The sequence below is a fragment of the Neolamprologus multifasciatus genome, chromosome 8 (assembly GCF_963576455.1).
Source record: "Neolamprologus multifasciatus chromosome 8, fNeoMul1.2, whole genome shotgun sequence".
NCBI classification, from domain to species: Eukaryota; Metazoa; Chordata; class Actinopteri; order Cichliformes; family Cichlidae; genus Neolamprologus; species Neolamprologus multifasciatus.
In genome coordinates this window covers 9,455,975-9,471,574 of record NC_140446.1, presented here as the reverse complement: position 1 = coordinate 9,471,574, position 15,600 = coordinate 9,455,975, and the positions used below count along the sequence as shown (strand labels likewise).

Here is a 15,600-nt window from a genome sequence, read left to right as displayed (position 1 = left end):
CTGGAGATGCAGAGCACACACATATAAATATATATATATATAAATATATATTTATATAAGCACACACACATAAAAAGGAAGTATAACTATCTGTTTTAGGATATAACGCTACTCATATTCCTCTAAAAGTAGAAGGTCAAATACACTTTGTGCTGCTGTGTCTTCATTGATATCATATTATCTCAGTCAATAATCTAATATGACCCTCATTGTGAACTATGATTGATAGTCTAGGACAGGTACATGCACACAAGTTCGTTCTGTTATTTCTGCTGAGTATTCATGAGGATTTTTTTAGCCTTTAAGAAAAGGACTCACACTTAAATTACATACATAATACGAACACAGTTCTTGCACTGAGATTTAAGCGCATAGATTTAAACAAAGACAGGGATTAAACCTTAAACACATAATCAATCTAAAGCTGCCACCACTGCAAAAGACCTGACTGTGCAGCACTTAAACTAACACACTGCACAGCTCCTGTCTCACAGGCACAAGTGAAGATGCAGCAGATGCTCCTCGTGTTGCAGCATGCAGACTCGGCACTCAAACTACGTCTCACCTCTTTGACGTGGGCGTCGTCGAAGTACATCCACTTGCGTATCTTGGTCTGGAAGAAGAAGGTGGAGTAGTGCTTGCCATAGTAGCACACCATGCCCACCAAGTAGAGCTCCGCCTGGCGAGCCCTCTCCTCTGTCACACGGTAGAACAACTACCGAGAGAGAGAGAGATAAGAGGGAGGGGGAGGAGACAAGGAGGGAGGGGGGCATGCAGGGGAGAGGTGTGCGGTATAGGAGAGAGAGAGACAGAAGAGTTAGTTAATGTGAATACAAGCACATTTTTGCTCACCTAGTATATGCTGTATGCAGTAATTCTTCACTCTCCTCACTTTCCTCTGCTTGCGAAGCGCACACAAAGCTACAGTGCTGCATACACGCTGCAGTTTTTCAAGCGGAAATGATGCACGGCTCTCACACTCATCTCTTAGTAAGGTCACTTGCTCCAGATGATACTGCTAGTAACATGCACAGACAAAGGCAGTGTATTGATAGCCATATGTATAATTCTAGCCATTGTGCTTTGATGAATCATATATCTCCATGATTCAACATAATAAGCTAGAATAAATCTAGTCCTGCAACCGGCAAATGCTTTCATTATTTATTATTTTTGAAATCTTTAAAGAATCAGAAAATACATCTTAACAAGTTTGCACAACCACAACTCTTTTGTCCAGCCAACAGCCCATAAATCTGCGGATAAACAACGAAGATCTGTATTAATTCCTTTTAAATTTAACAGCTGATTTACAGTTAACTGAATATAAAGTTTGGTTTACTGCAGCAGCAGCACTACAGTTATCTAATCTGAGGAGAAACCGGACATAAAAGTGTAAAAAAGGGGGATGGGTAAGATACAGAAAAACAGCAAGTGAAAGTAACTGTGGAGGCAAATGCGCACACTTTTAATAGCTAAACACAATTTGGAAAATTCAATAGGTAACACCTCAGATTTTCTTATTCAACAGCTTGTTTTTTTTTCCCTCGCAGCTGCAGGATGAAAACAAGAGACAGAGCAGCAGGCGGAGACAGAAGATAGAGGGAAAAGCTTGAGTCACTGTAACACATATTCATATTCACTAATCCATTATTCATGGATATCACTTCGGAATGCGGCTGGAGATGTAACAGGGGCATTAAAATGCATCAACATTACTCAGTCATGACGCCGACTATCAGAGGTCAAACACGTGTGTGTGTGTGCGTGTGTGTGAGAGAGAGGTGTAAAAGCTGTAGCTGTAAATGGAGAAGTAGCGTTCTGAGCTCTTTATAAGAAAATTGAAAGTCTGGAAGATTATGTCGTATCTGCACAGAATTTGTTTTTTTGTCATGCTGAACTTGCACATTATTGCAAGTTATTGTGTATTTGTTTACACACACACACTGAAAATACATGTACATCCATGCATGTGCTTGTGTCGGACAGTTTGCATGTGATAATGTGCTGAAAAATAATTTATGCATGTGCTTACATCTAGCAGAAAGCAGTTTGCTGTAGATCAAATTACAAATTACTACTCTTGGTCCGGAAATCTAGGAATCTACTGTATTCTGGTTTTTCACACCCTGGACCCTATTCACTCTTATAACAACTCTCCAAAAGGTATGAGATATGCATAAATATTTTGGTAGTCTACTAGTCTACTAGGACTAGTAGACTGTGATGCATTTTCTCTTAAACAAAAGAGAGAAACAAATTTCAGTGTATGATTGTCAGGCTTGCGCTCTGGAGCATTGCCACTAATCTACCATGAACCCTTACTTGAAAGGACAGAAAACCAAAAAAACTCCAGCACTCCTGCAAAACATTAGCATGCAAAAACACTCGGTATGCCAGTATGCATGCACTGTTAGCAAGAGATTACAATTATTTGGCTCTAAGCTTTTAAAAACATGCAAATTTTGCCTGTTGGTGGCACTACAGTAAAAGTGAGTTTTGTTTTTTGGTTTTTAATTGAAATCAGTTTGAGACAACCCAGCAAAAAAAAAAAAGGTTGAATTTACTGGTCCTTGAAATGACATCCCTTTATATCTACATTTGACTGAACCTTGAAAGGAGACCTCTTCTTCCTGTGAGATGACTCTATAAACCCCTGCAGCACTGTGCAACCAGAGTATCTGGGAACAATAGGCTTTGACTATCCAGAGTGCAGTACAAATAAGCTCTGCAAGCAAACATTTTTAAGAAATCCCATCCAGCACTAGTTTTTGCATTTGTTTTGTTTCATTTGTTAATAATGTGTTGCTGTGTAATTGCAAACCTTTCACACCCAAATACAATGCAAATAAGATAAGATATGCATACGTTTGCATTTTTGAACAGTAAAGTGTCATGCAGATGTCAACTAAACTTTTTAAATTTCAACAAATTTAATCTTAGACGTTTCTATTGTTCTGCAAAAAAAACAACAAATTTTTACCTTCACTTCAATAAAATTCAAGTATTTATAAGTATTTTTACCGACCCTGACTGGTTTTGAAATTAGTCTTGAAAAGGCCCAGGGGCATCTGGTGCTTGCTGGGAGTTAACAGCCCTTCTTATTCACATGTACACACTGCACACAAAGCTATTTTCGCCACAGAATATTAGGGGAATTACATCTGTGTATTTATGTCAGTTTGGGCTCAGCTGCTTGCATAGAAACGCACGATATACGCTAATTTTGTTCAAATGAGTGTATAATGTGCGGTCGCTTACATCTCCCAGACGCAAGCAGGTTCCCAGGCTGTGTATGACATCCTCTGCTAGGTCAGAGTGGTCTGAATCCCACACCAGCCCGATGGACACAATCTCCGGTGAGTTCATCAGCACCCGGCGGATACGCAATACCTCCCCGCAGTTACTCTGTGAGAGCGAAAGGACGAGAGGAGGTTAACAAACAAACAAACAAACAAAAAAAAGAGTGCGTGATTAAACAGCTTTATTCATCATGTGTGATGAGGCTACAGAGTGTGCACATCACTAAAGCCGTCCCTTTTATTTGGCAGTAATGAAGACGCACACACATGGAAAACCTGAACAGTAGGAGCGTGAGGGACAGAGACAAAAGGCTAAAAAAACCAGAGAGATGATGAAAGGACTGTAAGAGAGAACGACAGAGGAAGAAGTGCTGTGCTGAGTTGTATTTGTCCCTTGGGCCTTCTGTTGAGTTCAGAACCGTGTGTTCTGAATCCTTCCTTTGAGTCATGACCCACCACAGAGCCGGTGCACACAGACACACACACACACGTACACACGCAAGCATGCACGCAGTGCTGGCAGAGCGGGCTCGGAAACAGCCTGAGAACACCCTGGCAACCAGACACTTTGCCAAACACAGCACTCGCACACATAAGCACAATCGCACACAGAACTCTCCCTTTGTGGGCGGCGGGCCGTCTTGCACTGGCACCAGAAATGGCAGGAAGGTATTTTGCCAGGGTCCGCTTCTCAATTCTCAGAAAGGGACACAAACACAAGCCAGGGAGCAGCAGCCAACCAGCACAGCACTGAGGCACGAGGCTATCTGTATGCTTAGGACACATGGACGGGACACACAGCTTCAGTTAGCCCTCAGCGCTGAGGGGAACAGCCGCTGACAACATCATTCATCAAACACTTGTGCAAACAGATTCGCTCTGCTTCATAATACAGCATTGATCGGCGCAGCCTCGTCGTTGAATTTTATATGCAAAGATTTTTTTTTTCCCCACCATTCTTTTCCTTTTTTTAAATCACCGTGGCCATGCAGACCTTTCCAAGACACGGAGAGTTATATAACAGGGCTGCTGGTCAAATGATACTGTAGGATCGCAGTATGCTGATTGTGGCATTCTTCAGATTAAAATGACACAAAGCTTGTTGTTGTTGCTTCCTGACAAATCAAAGAGCAGCGGAATGAAAATGCTTTCTCATCTTTAATAATGGAGTCACTGAAGAGATCGTTCATGGAGGATTGATAAACGCCTAAACCACCGCAGCTGATGAGAGAGGCTGTAATCAAGCCAACAGTTTAGCTAGATTATGTAAACCGCTTTATTATATCAATAAGGATCACAGCCAAAACTACAAAAATCAAACACACAGGCCCATTTCACAAGTCATTTGTCACCACCATGGTCACTGACTGCATGTAATAAATGTATCATTATAGATAATGGATATATGAAGCCATAAAACTATGATCACTTATATGCATATTTGAATCCTGCACAGCCAGCAGCAGCCAACTAATTTAAATAATAATTCTAATGTTTTTCTTTCATTACATTGGATAGTGACATGTCTTATTTTTTCTACCAAATGAACAATTACAGTAACTATAGTAATAGATTACTTTGATGGGGTAACATAGCGATGCACTGCCCACGCTGTGTAAAGTTGTTTAAATCAGCTGCAATATAAAAAGAACTGCAGTCTAATTCTGGCTGGTTCTGAAGAAACTTGGTTACTAGTAAAAGTTTAAATGTAATATCTTTTAGCGAAGCATCGCAGATTTATTACAGCACAAAAATATAGTTTGTATTCGGCACCCAGGCTGGCATCCAGGAGGGGTGTCATGTAAATATGTTACATAAAAATTGGGGAGCGGGTGGCATGGAGGTGGGGTGTTTAGCACGCAACACCACACCACATAGATACTCCAGCGTTCTCCCACAGTTCAAAGACATGCACGGGACTACGCTAAGTGGTGACTGCAATTTGGCTGCCGGTGCGAATGTGACAAATTGGCGACCTGTCCTGGATGGACCGTGCCTCACGCCCTGTAACAACTGGGATAGGCTCCAGCCCCCCTGTGACCCTGAACTGGATAAGTGGAAGAAAATGGATGGATAAAATTGGGGCATAATAAGTAAACAGCCCTCCCGTGGGTGGATGCTGAGGTGGTGGAAGGGTTGAAAATAGCAGGCAGGGATGCCAAGCAACAGCACTAGTACATCGGAGGGGAAGATGAGAATTTCTGCAGCTTAAATAGTGCATTTATGTTATATGTGCTCTGAATTAAATCACAGTATACACTCTTTAAGTCTTGTAAGATCTAAATGTTTCATATAGATATATACACACCATTCCCTACTCAAAAAACATGAACGGGAGCACTGAGTAAATCCTATGAGTAAATAACGTGTCACATTAAAAGACTACATGTAAAACATGAACATTTTTATTTTCTTGTCACATGTCACAGTGATCCAGTATAATGTTTACATTTTAATGAACATCTGAAGAGCTAAAACGCTGATCAGCTCATCTAATATTCACTTTATTGCACTGATATTAGTTCAGAGCTCGCCAAATTTCAAATCGCCTGTGCAAAACTTTGCCATCAATCACATTATCCAGTCCCTGCACTGTCCTATCTTCAATCTCACACCTACAGTATCATCCAGCAGCCTCGCTTCCATCCAAATACCATCACTTTGTTTGAGCAAAGCCCAAGGTGGTATTAACAAAAGATCAGCGCTGCAAGTGATGAAAGATAAACACAGACAGGTTGTGCGTCTCCCGTGGGACTGCGCACACAATGCCAACGTTTACCGTAGTTAAAGAAACGCCGGGTGTGTGTTAGTGTGGCTGCAGCAGTGGAAGTGGTGATTGTGCTGTGTGACGAGAGGGGCAGCTGCTCGTCCGTGCCCAGAGAGGAGGCTCTTTGTACAGATACTTTGGCAGACAGAGGTGGGTGTGTGTGGCCAAACTGGATCTATTCAGCAGCAGCACTTCCCCATGTGGCATCGCAACACACAAACCTGCAGAACAAAGGAATCGTTGAAAATTCCTCTGTTCACGTACGCCATTCTTTCTCGTTTCCCGTTATTGCTTTAACAGTTCGCATTTCGTGCACGGCTCTTACTCCAAAAACACTCCGTCTTCATGTATAATTTCAAACCAATCTTCCTCTGAACAACCAAACACAGTTTTCTCCCGCAAGAAGAAACTGATGATTGCCATCATTTACTGTACGGGAGGTCGACGAGGACAACTTGGAAAATGCTTCCCGTAATAGAAAGTGAGGAGAAAAACGGGAAGAAAATGCAAATGAGCCGCTGATTATGTAACACAGACCCGCCGTAGAGAGAAGGAGGAAAAATAACAAAGAAATAATGAAACAAGTGCAAATTATATTTTCAGAATGTGATTTTCACCCCGCTTTAGTTTCCTGATTACATTCTTCTCTTGATAAAAGGGAAGCAAAGAAGGGCACAAAATGAAATGCACGTTTTCTGTGCACGTTGAAAGGCGTGCACGTGCGTCATGCAAAAGTGTCCTGTGTGTGCACGCTCTCACGGGGCAGTTGCGCAGGTCTCCCATGTTGCTGGCGTTGCGGAGCAGTTCTCCAAACATGTCCGGCGTGGGTTTCTCTCTGCACTCCAGCATCCTCACTGCCTGGTTACTGCAGCATTGGACACACACACACACACACAAAATAAAATCAGACACCTGGTGAGTGACTGCATCCCAGAGTTAGACCAAAAAGAAGGAAAACTTGATAAGTTTGTTTGTTTCTTTCTCTGCATTTAGATATTGATGCTGGTAATGAAAAATCCCTCTACAATGGGTAACTTAGCAAGACAAGCACTCATTAGGCAAATGCAACACACAAAATGAAATTTACTCCAGTATTTCTCTCACTTCACAAACGTTATATTCTTTAAATGAAAAAATAATAAATAAGAAAAAGATGTAGATTATATAGACAGGCATGTCAGCTGTGAAAAAAACCTTTTAAGTCTGAGAAAATTTCTAAACCCTGTCTGACTGATGCTGATCTTTGACCCCACTTTAGTAATTGAGCATTAACCATATATCAGCATTACTGTTGAAGAAGTTCTTCTACAATTATCCACTCAGAAAGCTTTACTTGTCCACCATAAATGCATTTTTCTCTGACAATCTCCTTCACTAAAGCATAAAACAATGACACTTACTAATACTAAGCTCTGTTTATCCCTTTTAAGTACAATTGTCCTCTGAAGGACAAGCTCAAATATACGTTATAATTCTCTGTGAATACAAAATAAACTTTACAAATCTGTCTCAGGCTTGGTCCATGTATGGGATAATGCATGCATTTTGTTTTTGTTTGTTTGGTTTTTGCTTTTTCTAGTGACATATTTCTTTCCTTTAAGAAGAACAATTTTAAAAACCTGTCCTCCTCCTAGCCGTTCTCCTTGCCTCCTCTCACCTCTTCCATTAGCCTGAAATGAACTCAACCTCTTCTCTGTACACTCTCTCACTCGATTTCAACCCCTTGCTCAACCTCTCCTCTTCAGATACACAGTCAGATGAGGAGTCTAAGAAAGCCGAAAATACAACGACAACAACACACCGGCTGGGTACACTCTTGCACCGTGTGCTTGAACCGCACATTTGTTTTCTCTTTTTGGTGCCCTCTGACTATCTTACTCATGCTGACTTTTGCATATTTGGTTATCTAGACTGTAAACAACAGGCTTCACTAATGGTAAAAATAGCTTGGCAGTGCTCACAGGCACAAACAGAGAGCAGTGGTACCTCTGTGCCCCACAACTACTTTGACATAGAGTGTTTATTTGTACTTTTGCCCCCTCCCCGCCATTCATTCCTCTATTTCCTCGGCTGTGTTTCATTTCCAAACGGGATATAGGAGGATCTGTCCTCTTATTTCTGTCTTGTTTGGCCTTTCCGGGGCCCTCACTTCCACTTATAGATTTATGTCGGCCCCTGGGTCCGCTAAATCAAACACCTAATTGATTACTTTCCCTGCACCTTCTTTCATTGACTCGGCACATGTGCGGGGTTTTGTTGAGTACGCACACATCCTGCATGTGTATTTGCCAACACAACATCATCTACCTGTACATGGGGGAATCGTTTTGCACATCCTCACCTGCCCTTGCACGAAGATACACGTGTGTGGACGTAATGTGTGATTGCCACTCACGGTTCAGTAAGGGACCCGTGCAGGGAAGTAGGGAACACACTGTACCTTCCTTTACTGCCACCCCGCCACAGCTTGCTGCCAGATTTACTGCAGTGTGTGTAGGTGTGTCTGTGTGTGTTTAGGTGTGTAGGTGTGCGTCTTGTCTTACCACAGGGATGTAGTGGAGATATAATGAACCATCTGAATGAAGGGCAGGGGGTCTGATGTGGCTCCACAGCTGTTACACACACACTGGAAACGAAAAGCATTCTGAGGTTCATACCAAGACGCCGCGCTCATGTTGTTCGGACGGTTTAATTAACGCATTCAAAAAGTGAAAGATGTAGCAGCTCTTTGAGGGCGCAGAAGGGACAAACACCCCCTTACCTGTTCGAACAGAGTCATGGCAAACTTCTGGTGTGGAATACAGTGTTTTGCTGTGCAGATGTCCTCTCTACTCTCGGCGCTGATGTGGAAGTGGATTCGCATCAGGAGGTTCTCCTGAGAAACACGTGGGAAAGACATCAGTTAATGCGTGTGTGGTATGTACGGGAATATGGTCGGTTATAGTGTGGGTGCGTGCGCGAGCGCGCGTTTGATCGCTCCTCTCTGTTGGTGCTCTTGTTAATCTGACCGTGGGAGCTGCATCTATATTTCATAAGAAGCCGACGGATTCCCTGACTGAACACATTTACTACCAATCGATCAGACACCGCCTCTCAGGCACACACATAAAACACACACGACGAAAGAGAGAGGCACAAAAGTGGCGAAAAGAAAGCAACAAGAGGGTTTGAAAAGAGGAACGCGCCGAGGAAGTGAAGTAACAGAACCTGTGGAGTGTCACCAGGATATTTTTACATCCGCTCCACGTAGAACTCAAATATTTTGGAAAGATAAATCATGTTCTGTACCGTTTCATGAACCCGATCGAGAGTGATTGCTGGCCGTCCCTAGGTGTACTATTCTGAATTACCTCCTTGTAACTGTTTTGTTTGCTAGCACACAGTTTGAAGACTGCAAACACCTGCGAACTACTTACCAACTGTGAAACCAGAAAAAAACAGAAAGGGAGAACATTAAATTAAGTTTGTGCCTCTTGAATCGTGTTGGCTGCAGCACTGAGGGACGACATTCAAACTGAAGATGAACATTCTCAGTTTCCAGACGGTGTTGCACATCTTCAAGTTACACTGCCACAGTAGACCAACTGTAGTTACTGTGGGGAATGCATGTTTTTCCCTAGCGACTGAACGTTGCCAGGGGATGTTTTAAATGATTATGTTTTCTTCAGCTATCAGAAAGGAGTAATGATTTTATCTTTTGGTCAGATTGTTGGCCGACAGAATAAGATAGCTGTTTAAGTCTGGTTGCAGAGCTCCTGAAAAGGCACTCAGGGGAGATGGTGTGTTTTCCCATTAAGTTCAATGTTTTTCGTAAGCTTGAAGATACATCAGATGAGATGACAAGGAATCCCTCACAGCATAACAGTGTAACAACCCAACAGGCACCGGCGGTGGAGTCACAAACACAGAGAGTCTAAACAAAACGTGAACACTCCACGCTTGTCAAAAGACATATTTCTTTGAGGCTGCTGTGCTCGATATCTCCTCTCCCCTGAAGGCTTCCGACTGCAGTAAAGATGTGGGAGTTCCTCAAACACTCGCTCAGATCAGCCTTTAGGCATCCCCTCACCTCTCTTATTTATGTGTGCAGGTGTGTGTGTACGGATAAATGTTGTCGCGGACTCACAAAGCACTCAGCAGCGTCGTCCATGATGCCCAGCTGAAAGCGCTGTTCGTCCTGGAAAGTCTTGGCCAGAGCGCTCCGCAGTGCATCTGAAGGCAAGACGCGCTCACTGCTGAACTGGAACTGAGCAAAGATACTCTGCAAACAGAAAGACATCCACGAATATGTTAATTTATTTTCTTTTCCTCAAAGATCCATTACTTTACTTTTTTACACAGCAGATCAAAAACCTCTAAACACAGCTGGCCTGTAAAGAGGAACCATGTTCTGTCAGATGACCTATAAAACAAAGAAACACACAAACAAAGCTAGTTGTGATCTTGTCAGGGACAAAAGTGCTGCACAACAAAGTCCGAGTGGACTAAAACAAACGACACAGCTGGCCTCGATATCAGACAGTATCAATAATAAATGGCATTTGTAGTGCACTTTTCTCTGACAAAAACAGCTCTGAGAGTGCTTTGGAGCCGTAAAACAGAAACCAAATCAAACTGTTGCAGGAGGCTCGGAGAAAAAGCTAGGCCACTGAAGTGTGTTTTGAGGGCAGCGATCAGAGTTTAAGGGAGGATCAGTCATTTTGAACAGGAAGAAGACGGCAATGTTTATGCTCGTGCAGATTTAGCAGGTGTTAAGTGTTAAAATTGTGTCTCTCTTTATTAGGGCTGGGCTATATCATACCGTTCACGGTAACACCGGTGTAATTTTGGGCAAAATGAAATATCGCGATAGAATATGGGTAAAACGCGCATGCCCAGTGCCTTTGTTTACGTACGCACATGGCGGCGACGCAGAACGAGAAGAGCGAAAGCGGATCGTTGAGTGAAACGGATGGACCAGAACTGGTTTGTAAAAATGCTGCAACTTCACTGGTGTGGAACTGGTTTAGCTTTTGTCCGTCAGATACACAACAAAGCACTATTTCTGGTAGCGCATGCTAGCGGCCGTCGTTATTACCGTGTTGTTTGGAAAATACGGGACACTTAAAATCATCCTTTGATTTTTCTGAAAGTCGACAGAGCCCCTTAATAATCCCGTGTGCCTTATGTATGAACTCTGGTTGTGTTTACTGACCTCGAAACGATTTTATGTACACGGCGCTCGAATGTCAAATGTTTCAGTACGACTTTGCTAAGCTACGAAGCCGCACCGCTTGATGGATTGTCGGAGCATTACGGCTATCGTAGGCAGAGCCTCGTGGAGTGATACGTACTGTGCTTCAACATAATATTACCGTATTGTGTGTGTATAACCTCTTTAAGTTTTGTGGATATTATACATGGTTATGCTGAGGATATGTCGGCTAGTTTCCACTGGAAATGCCTTTTGGTTAAACTGTCAGTGAGGAATTTGCATTTGCACTGTTAAATTTTTATATAACTTTAATGCACATAAAAAAACAGCTGCTTGTTTAAGTGAAAATACATTAATGGGTTTTTTGCACTAATAAAGTTGTGGAGTTGTAAAGTATTTTGTCTCGTGTCAATTATATCGTCAGTTATATTGTTATGGCATATTTTCAAATGTATATCGTGATAAATATTTTTGGTCATATCGCCCTGCTCTACTCTTTATCATCACGCAACGTCTCAGACGTTAGATGGTGAGCCACTGGAGTCCTGATCCCCTGATTTAGGCATTATACTATTCTTCTTCCAACTGTGCAGCTAACTTTTTAAATACGTTTGGAAAATTAACTGCTGGGAAAAACTGATAAAGTGTTTCTAATTTCTTTATAAATATTCCAGGTAAATAATTCCTGCCACAATATCATAATTCTGTATTTGTTGATCAGATTAATTTTAACAGGATTATTTAATACAATTAATAATTGATGTTTTTGGCATCAAATTTGTGCATTAAATTCAATAAAATTCATTTGAAAACCAAAGAATCGGCTGTAAACTGAACTGAAGATGCCGAGCCTGGCGGAGGCTGTATTTTGGCTTTTAGGAAGTCATTAGCCACCGATGTGAAGGAGAGACGTGTGCTGTGTTTATAACACAGAGTAAGGCGAGAGAATAACGGCACAAAGCAGTAACATTGATCATCTTGTCACTTTGGAATTTTCAGAAGCTTAACTTGTATCTGAAAATAAAATTAGATTAATGGCACAAATCTTATCACCTTATTTGGTCAGCTCATTTTTGTAAAATTGCCTGTTTGACTTAAATACCTAAAATCCTAGATGGGATTGTGAAATTTCAGCCAAATTTTAGTGGTTGACAGGTTTGCTCTGATAAAACTGAAAGCTCTATATATCCAGAAATAATTCCACATACAGAATATTTGTTTTAATAATTTGGTAATATAATATGTGATAAAATAAATAAATAAATATATATATATATATATATATTTGAGTAATTTTGTATATATTTGTGTAGAAATAATAGCGCTGCACTTACTTGGGTCATAAGCAATATAACTGCTAAGGTTGAATTCGATTAAATTAAGGGATTAGCTGAACAACTGTCAATTCAGTTTCCATTCAATTTAATTTATATGGCACCAAATCACAACGGCTGCCTCAAGGTGCTTTATGTTGTAAGGTAAAGACCCTACATTAACACAAAAAAACAGAGAAAAACTTAACAGTCATATTACCCACTGTGAGCAAGCACTTTGGCGAAAGCGGGAAGGAAAAAGTCCCTTTTAACAGGAAGAAACCTCCAGCACAACTAGGCCCAGGGAGGGGCCTGAGACAGTTGTAAATAGTGGCAGTAGCTGCAGAAAAAGTAGTGGCACAAGAAAACGCAGTCTGAAACTTAAGCGTAGTGATGTAGGTCTTAACACAAGCACTTCACCCAGTATTGAGTTCAAGCAGAGGCACCGAGAGCAACTTTTGACTGAAGCTGGACGAAGGAGAGCTGCAGTGTCCAAAGAGGGAGAGATAAAAGCATGGATGGACTTCCTCCAGACTGCCAACGGATAAAAATGACCTAATTTTTTGATGGTAAAAATTCTCAGTAGGGGGAAAGAAAAAAAAAAAAAGAAGCAAAACCGAGCAACTATTTTTGACCAACGCTAAAACAGCCCAAAACAGAAATAAACATAAGTCGCTCTGACGTGTCGGAGCAGTGGTTGGTGCTCTGCTGGTTTCCGTCCCAGTGGTATTTCAGTCACTGATTAGATGGCTGCGCTGAAACGCAGCGGGTGCTCTGTGTCTGGAGGACTTAGAAACAAAAAATAAAATGAAAAATATTCTAACACAGTCACAGTTCATCAGCATCCACGTGCCATGATTATGTCCACATTGGTTCCATTTTTGTTTGGTATGCAGAAATATAAGATCATGAACACAGTTAATTTATCTTAAACACCAGCAAGTATTCCTATTTTGTGAATGTTTTTCCATCTATCCTCAGGTTACTGAATCAGTGCAGATAAATACTGGAATTGTTACATGTGATAAATTGCACTATGGTAACGTTTTTTTATTCGCATACAACAAATGATTATCTAGTTCAGGGTCCAGGGTGTGCTGGAGCCTAACCAAGCTGACAGGCAGGCTCCAGCTTGAACAGGTCGCCAGTCTGTTGCAGGGCTAAAACACATTTGACACTTAAAGTATTCTGAGTGGGTCTAACTTTAAATAGATTAGAGCAGCGGTTCCCAAACTTTTTTTGCGAGGCCCCCCCTTTGTTTTACAAGAAAAATGTTTGCGCCCCCCAGAGCACGTGTACGCACACATCCTCCAATCACACACACCCATATTTTGCTCCATTGCGGTTTATTTCACACGTCAAACATTGAGTAAACAATTAAGCAAATACAAGTAATCAGCAATAAATTAGAGGTAGTAATAAAATAAACTAGGCCTACTAACTAATTTGCGCTACTTCCATAACTACACGGGTATTTTTGAAAACGCAGCTGTTTCGTCCACACGTAAACGGCGTTTGGACTCACCGAAAACTGAGATTTTTTAAAACTCCTTTTTTGCGTTTACCCGTGGACGTGGAGTACAGAGTTCGTCACGCAACGTCAAAGGTATGTGCCTTTTTTTCACGTCACGCTGTGCGCCACGTTATTGTTTACATGGGATAAATTGCAGAATGGCAGATAGACACAAAATACTGTTAATCTGACTATCCTCAGTTTTTACACGCTTACATATATACACGCAGTTACTGTCCCTCTATTTAGAAAGACAGAGGCATCGCGTTGTGATTATTTTATGTGCAGTTGGTTTTTTTTCCTGTGTAATAATATTCAACATTGCTATCAATACATTTTTCTAAAAATGTCTCTCTGTGCAAAATGGGTTCAAAAACATAAACAACTGTGGGATACTGTTTGTCCGTGATTTGAACCGAGGGAACAAATCGTGGCAGAAACAGCCTGATGTTATTTGTATCCCACTGTAACTTTACTGTATAAAGAGCTCCAAAATGTCAGAAGTAGTTAGTCGTTACAACAAGTGTTTGTGAACTAAAAATTAAGAATGTGGGATACTGTTTGACCGTGATTTGAAGAGCCCAGCGGTGCTCCCGACGAAGGGAAAAGCAATTCTGCAGGGGAGACCTCCATCTCCTACTAGCTAGCCCCGTGCTAGCAGTGTCCAAGCGTTTTTGTTCCCCCCAGGGGTAGGGCCCCACACTTTGGGAAGCTCTGGATTAGCGCTAGGCAAGCTAAAAAAGTTAATCAGTTAATTCCTTAGCTTCTTAAAATCCACATGGACGCCAGCAAACCTCCTCAGATTAGTTTTCGATTGAACTTTACTTTTGCCTACATGCAAAACAGAAAACAGAAGCTGTTATGTTTCAAAACTCTTGCATCCATTTCAGCCTAACAGTTCTTTAAGTGTTTGATACTCATACTGTAGATGAAGATTCTGTTGAACTTGCAAAGACACCTTCAGGAAATTGTGACTTTTCTGAGGTTTTGCAGGCAAAACATAATAAAAGATCATTTTTTAATATTAAAATAGGCATTAAAACTATATTTTAAAAAGTGGTAAGACTTTCTGATTGATCCTTGAGGGGAAGCAATAGAGTACTTGTGGTAATATGAATTATATGGTAACACTGTATTGCACAGTGTGTTGCAATGCCATTCTGCACTTCAACTTGGCAAATCTCACATATAGCACTGGGCAAAAGTCTTGACTGTGTCTTTTTTTTTAAAAAACTGAGGAAACTGGACAATTAGGGGACAAATAAAGAAGTGGCAGACCTAAAAAACTGTCTGCTCCAGTCTTTAAGAAAAACTCCTGAAAAACCTGGAGAGATGCATCAAGCCCTTCAGTTGATCCTCAAGCCATTCATCAACTAGGAAAACGGGTATAAAAGAGCGAGTTATGCTAAATTACTCAAGGAATGGACTGAAAATCTGTGGCAACAAGTCTTACGGAGTGATGAATCCAATTTTGAAATTTTTACTTCAATATGTACAGAGTAGATAAGGAA

General features: G+C 41.3%; 1 protein-coding gene across 6 annotated transcripts in view; it reads right to left on the bottom strand.

The window, feature by feature from the left end:
- The window catches only part of usp54b (ubiquitin specific peptidase 54b), a 62,309-nt gene that overhangs the window by 19,302 nt on the left and 27,407 nt on the right, over positions 1–15,600 (bottom strand). For 5 of the 6 annotated variants that reach the window (XR_014875639.1, XM_085169723.1, XM_085169727.1 and 2 more), the window contains 6 exons: positions 10,196–10,330; positions 8,831–8,944; positions 8,613–8,695; positions 6,829–6,934; positions 3,262–3,408; positions 566–715 (listed from right to left, as the gene is read on the bottom strand). Coding sequence is in view for 5 of the 6 variants with exons in the window: in XM_085169723.1 (XP_085025849.1) it covers positions 566–715; positions 3,262–3,408; positions 6,829–6,934; positions 8,613–8,695; positions 8,831–8,944; positions 10,196–10,330 (735 nt within the window). In the remaining variant the exon portion in view is untranslated. Of the gene's footprint in view, positions 1–565; positions 716–3,261; positions 3,409–6,828; positions 6,935–8,612; positions 8,696–8,830; positions 8,945–10,195; positions 10,331–10,422; positions 12,498–15,600 lie in introns of those variants that run through there. The other variant, XM_085169726.1, reaches the window with a different exon arrangement.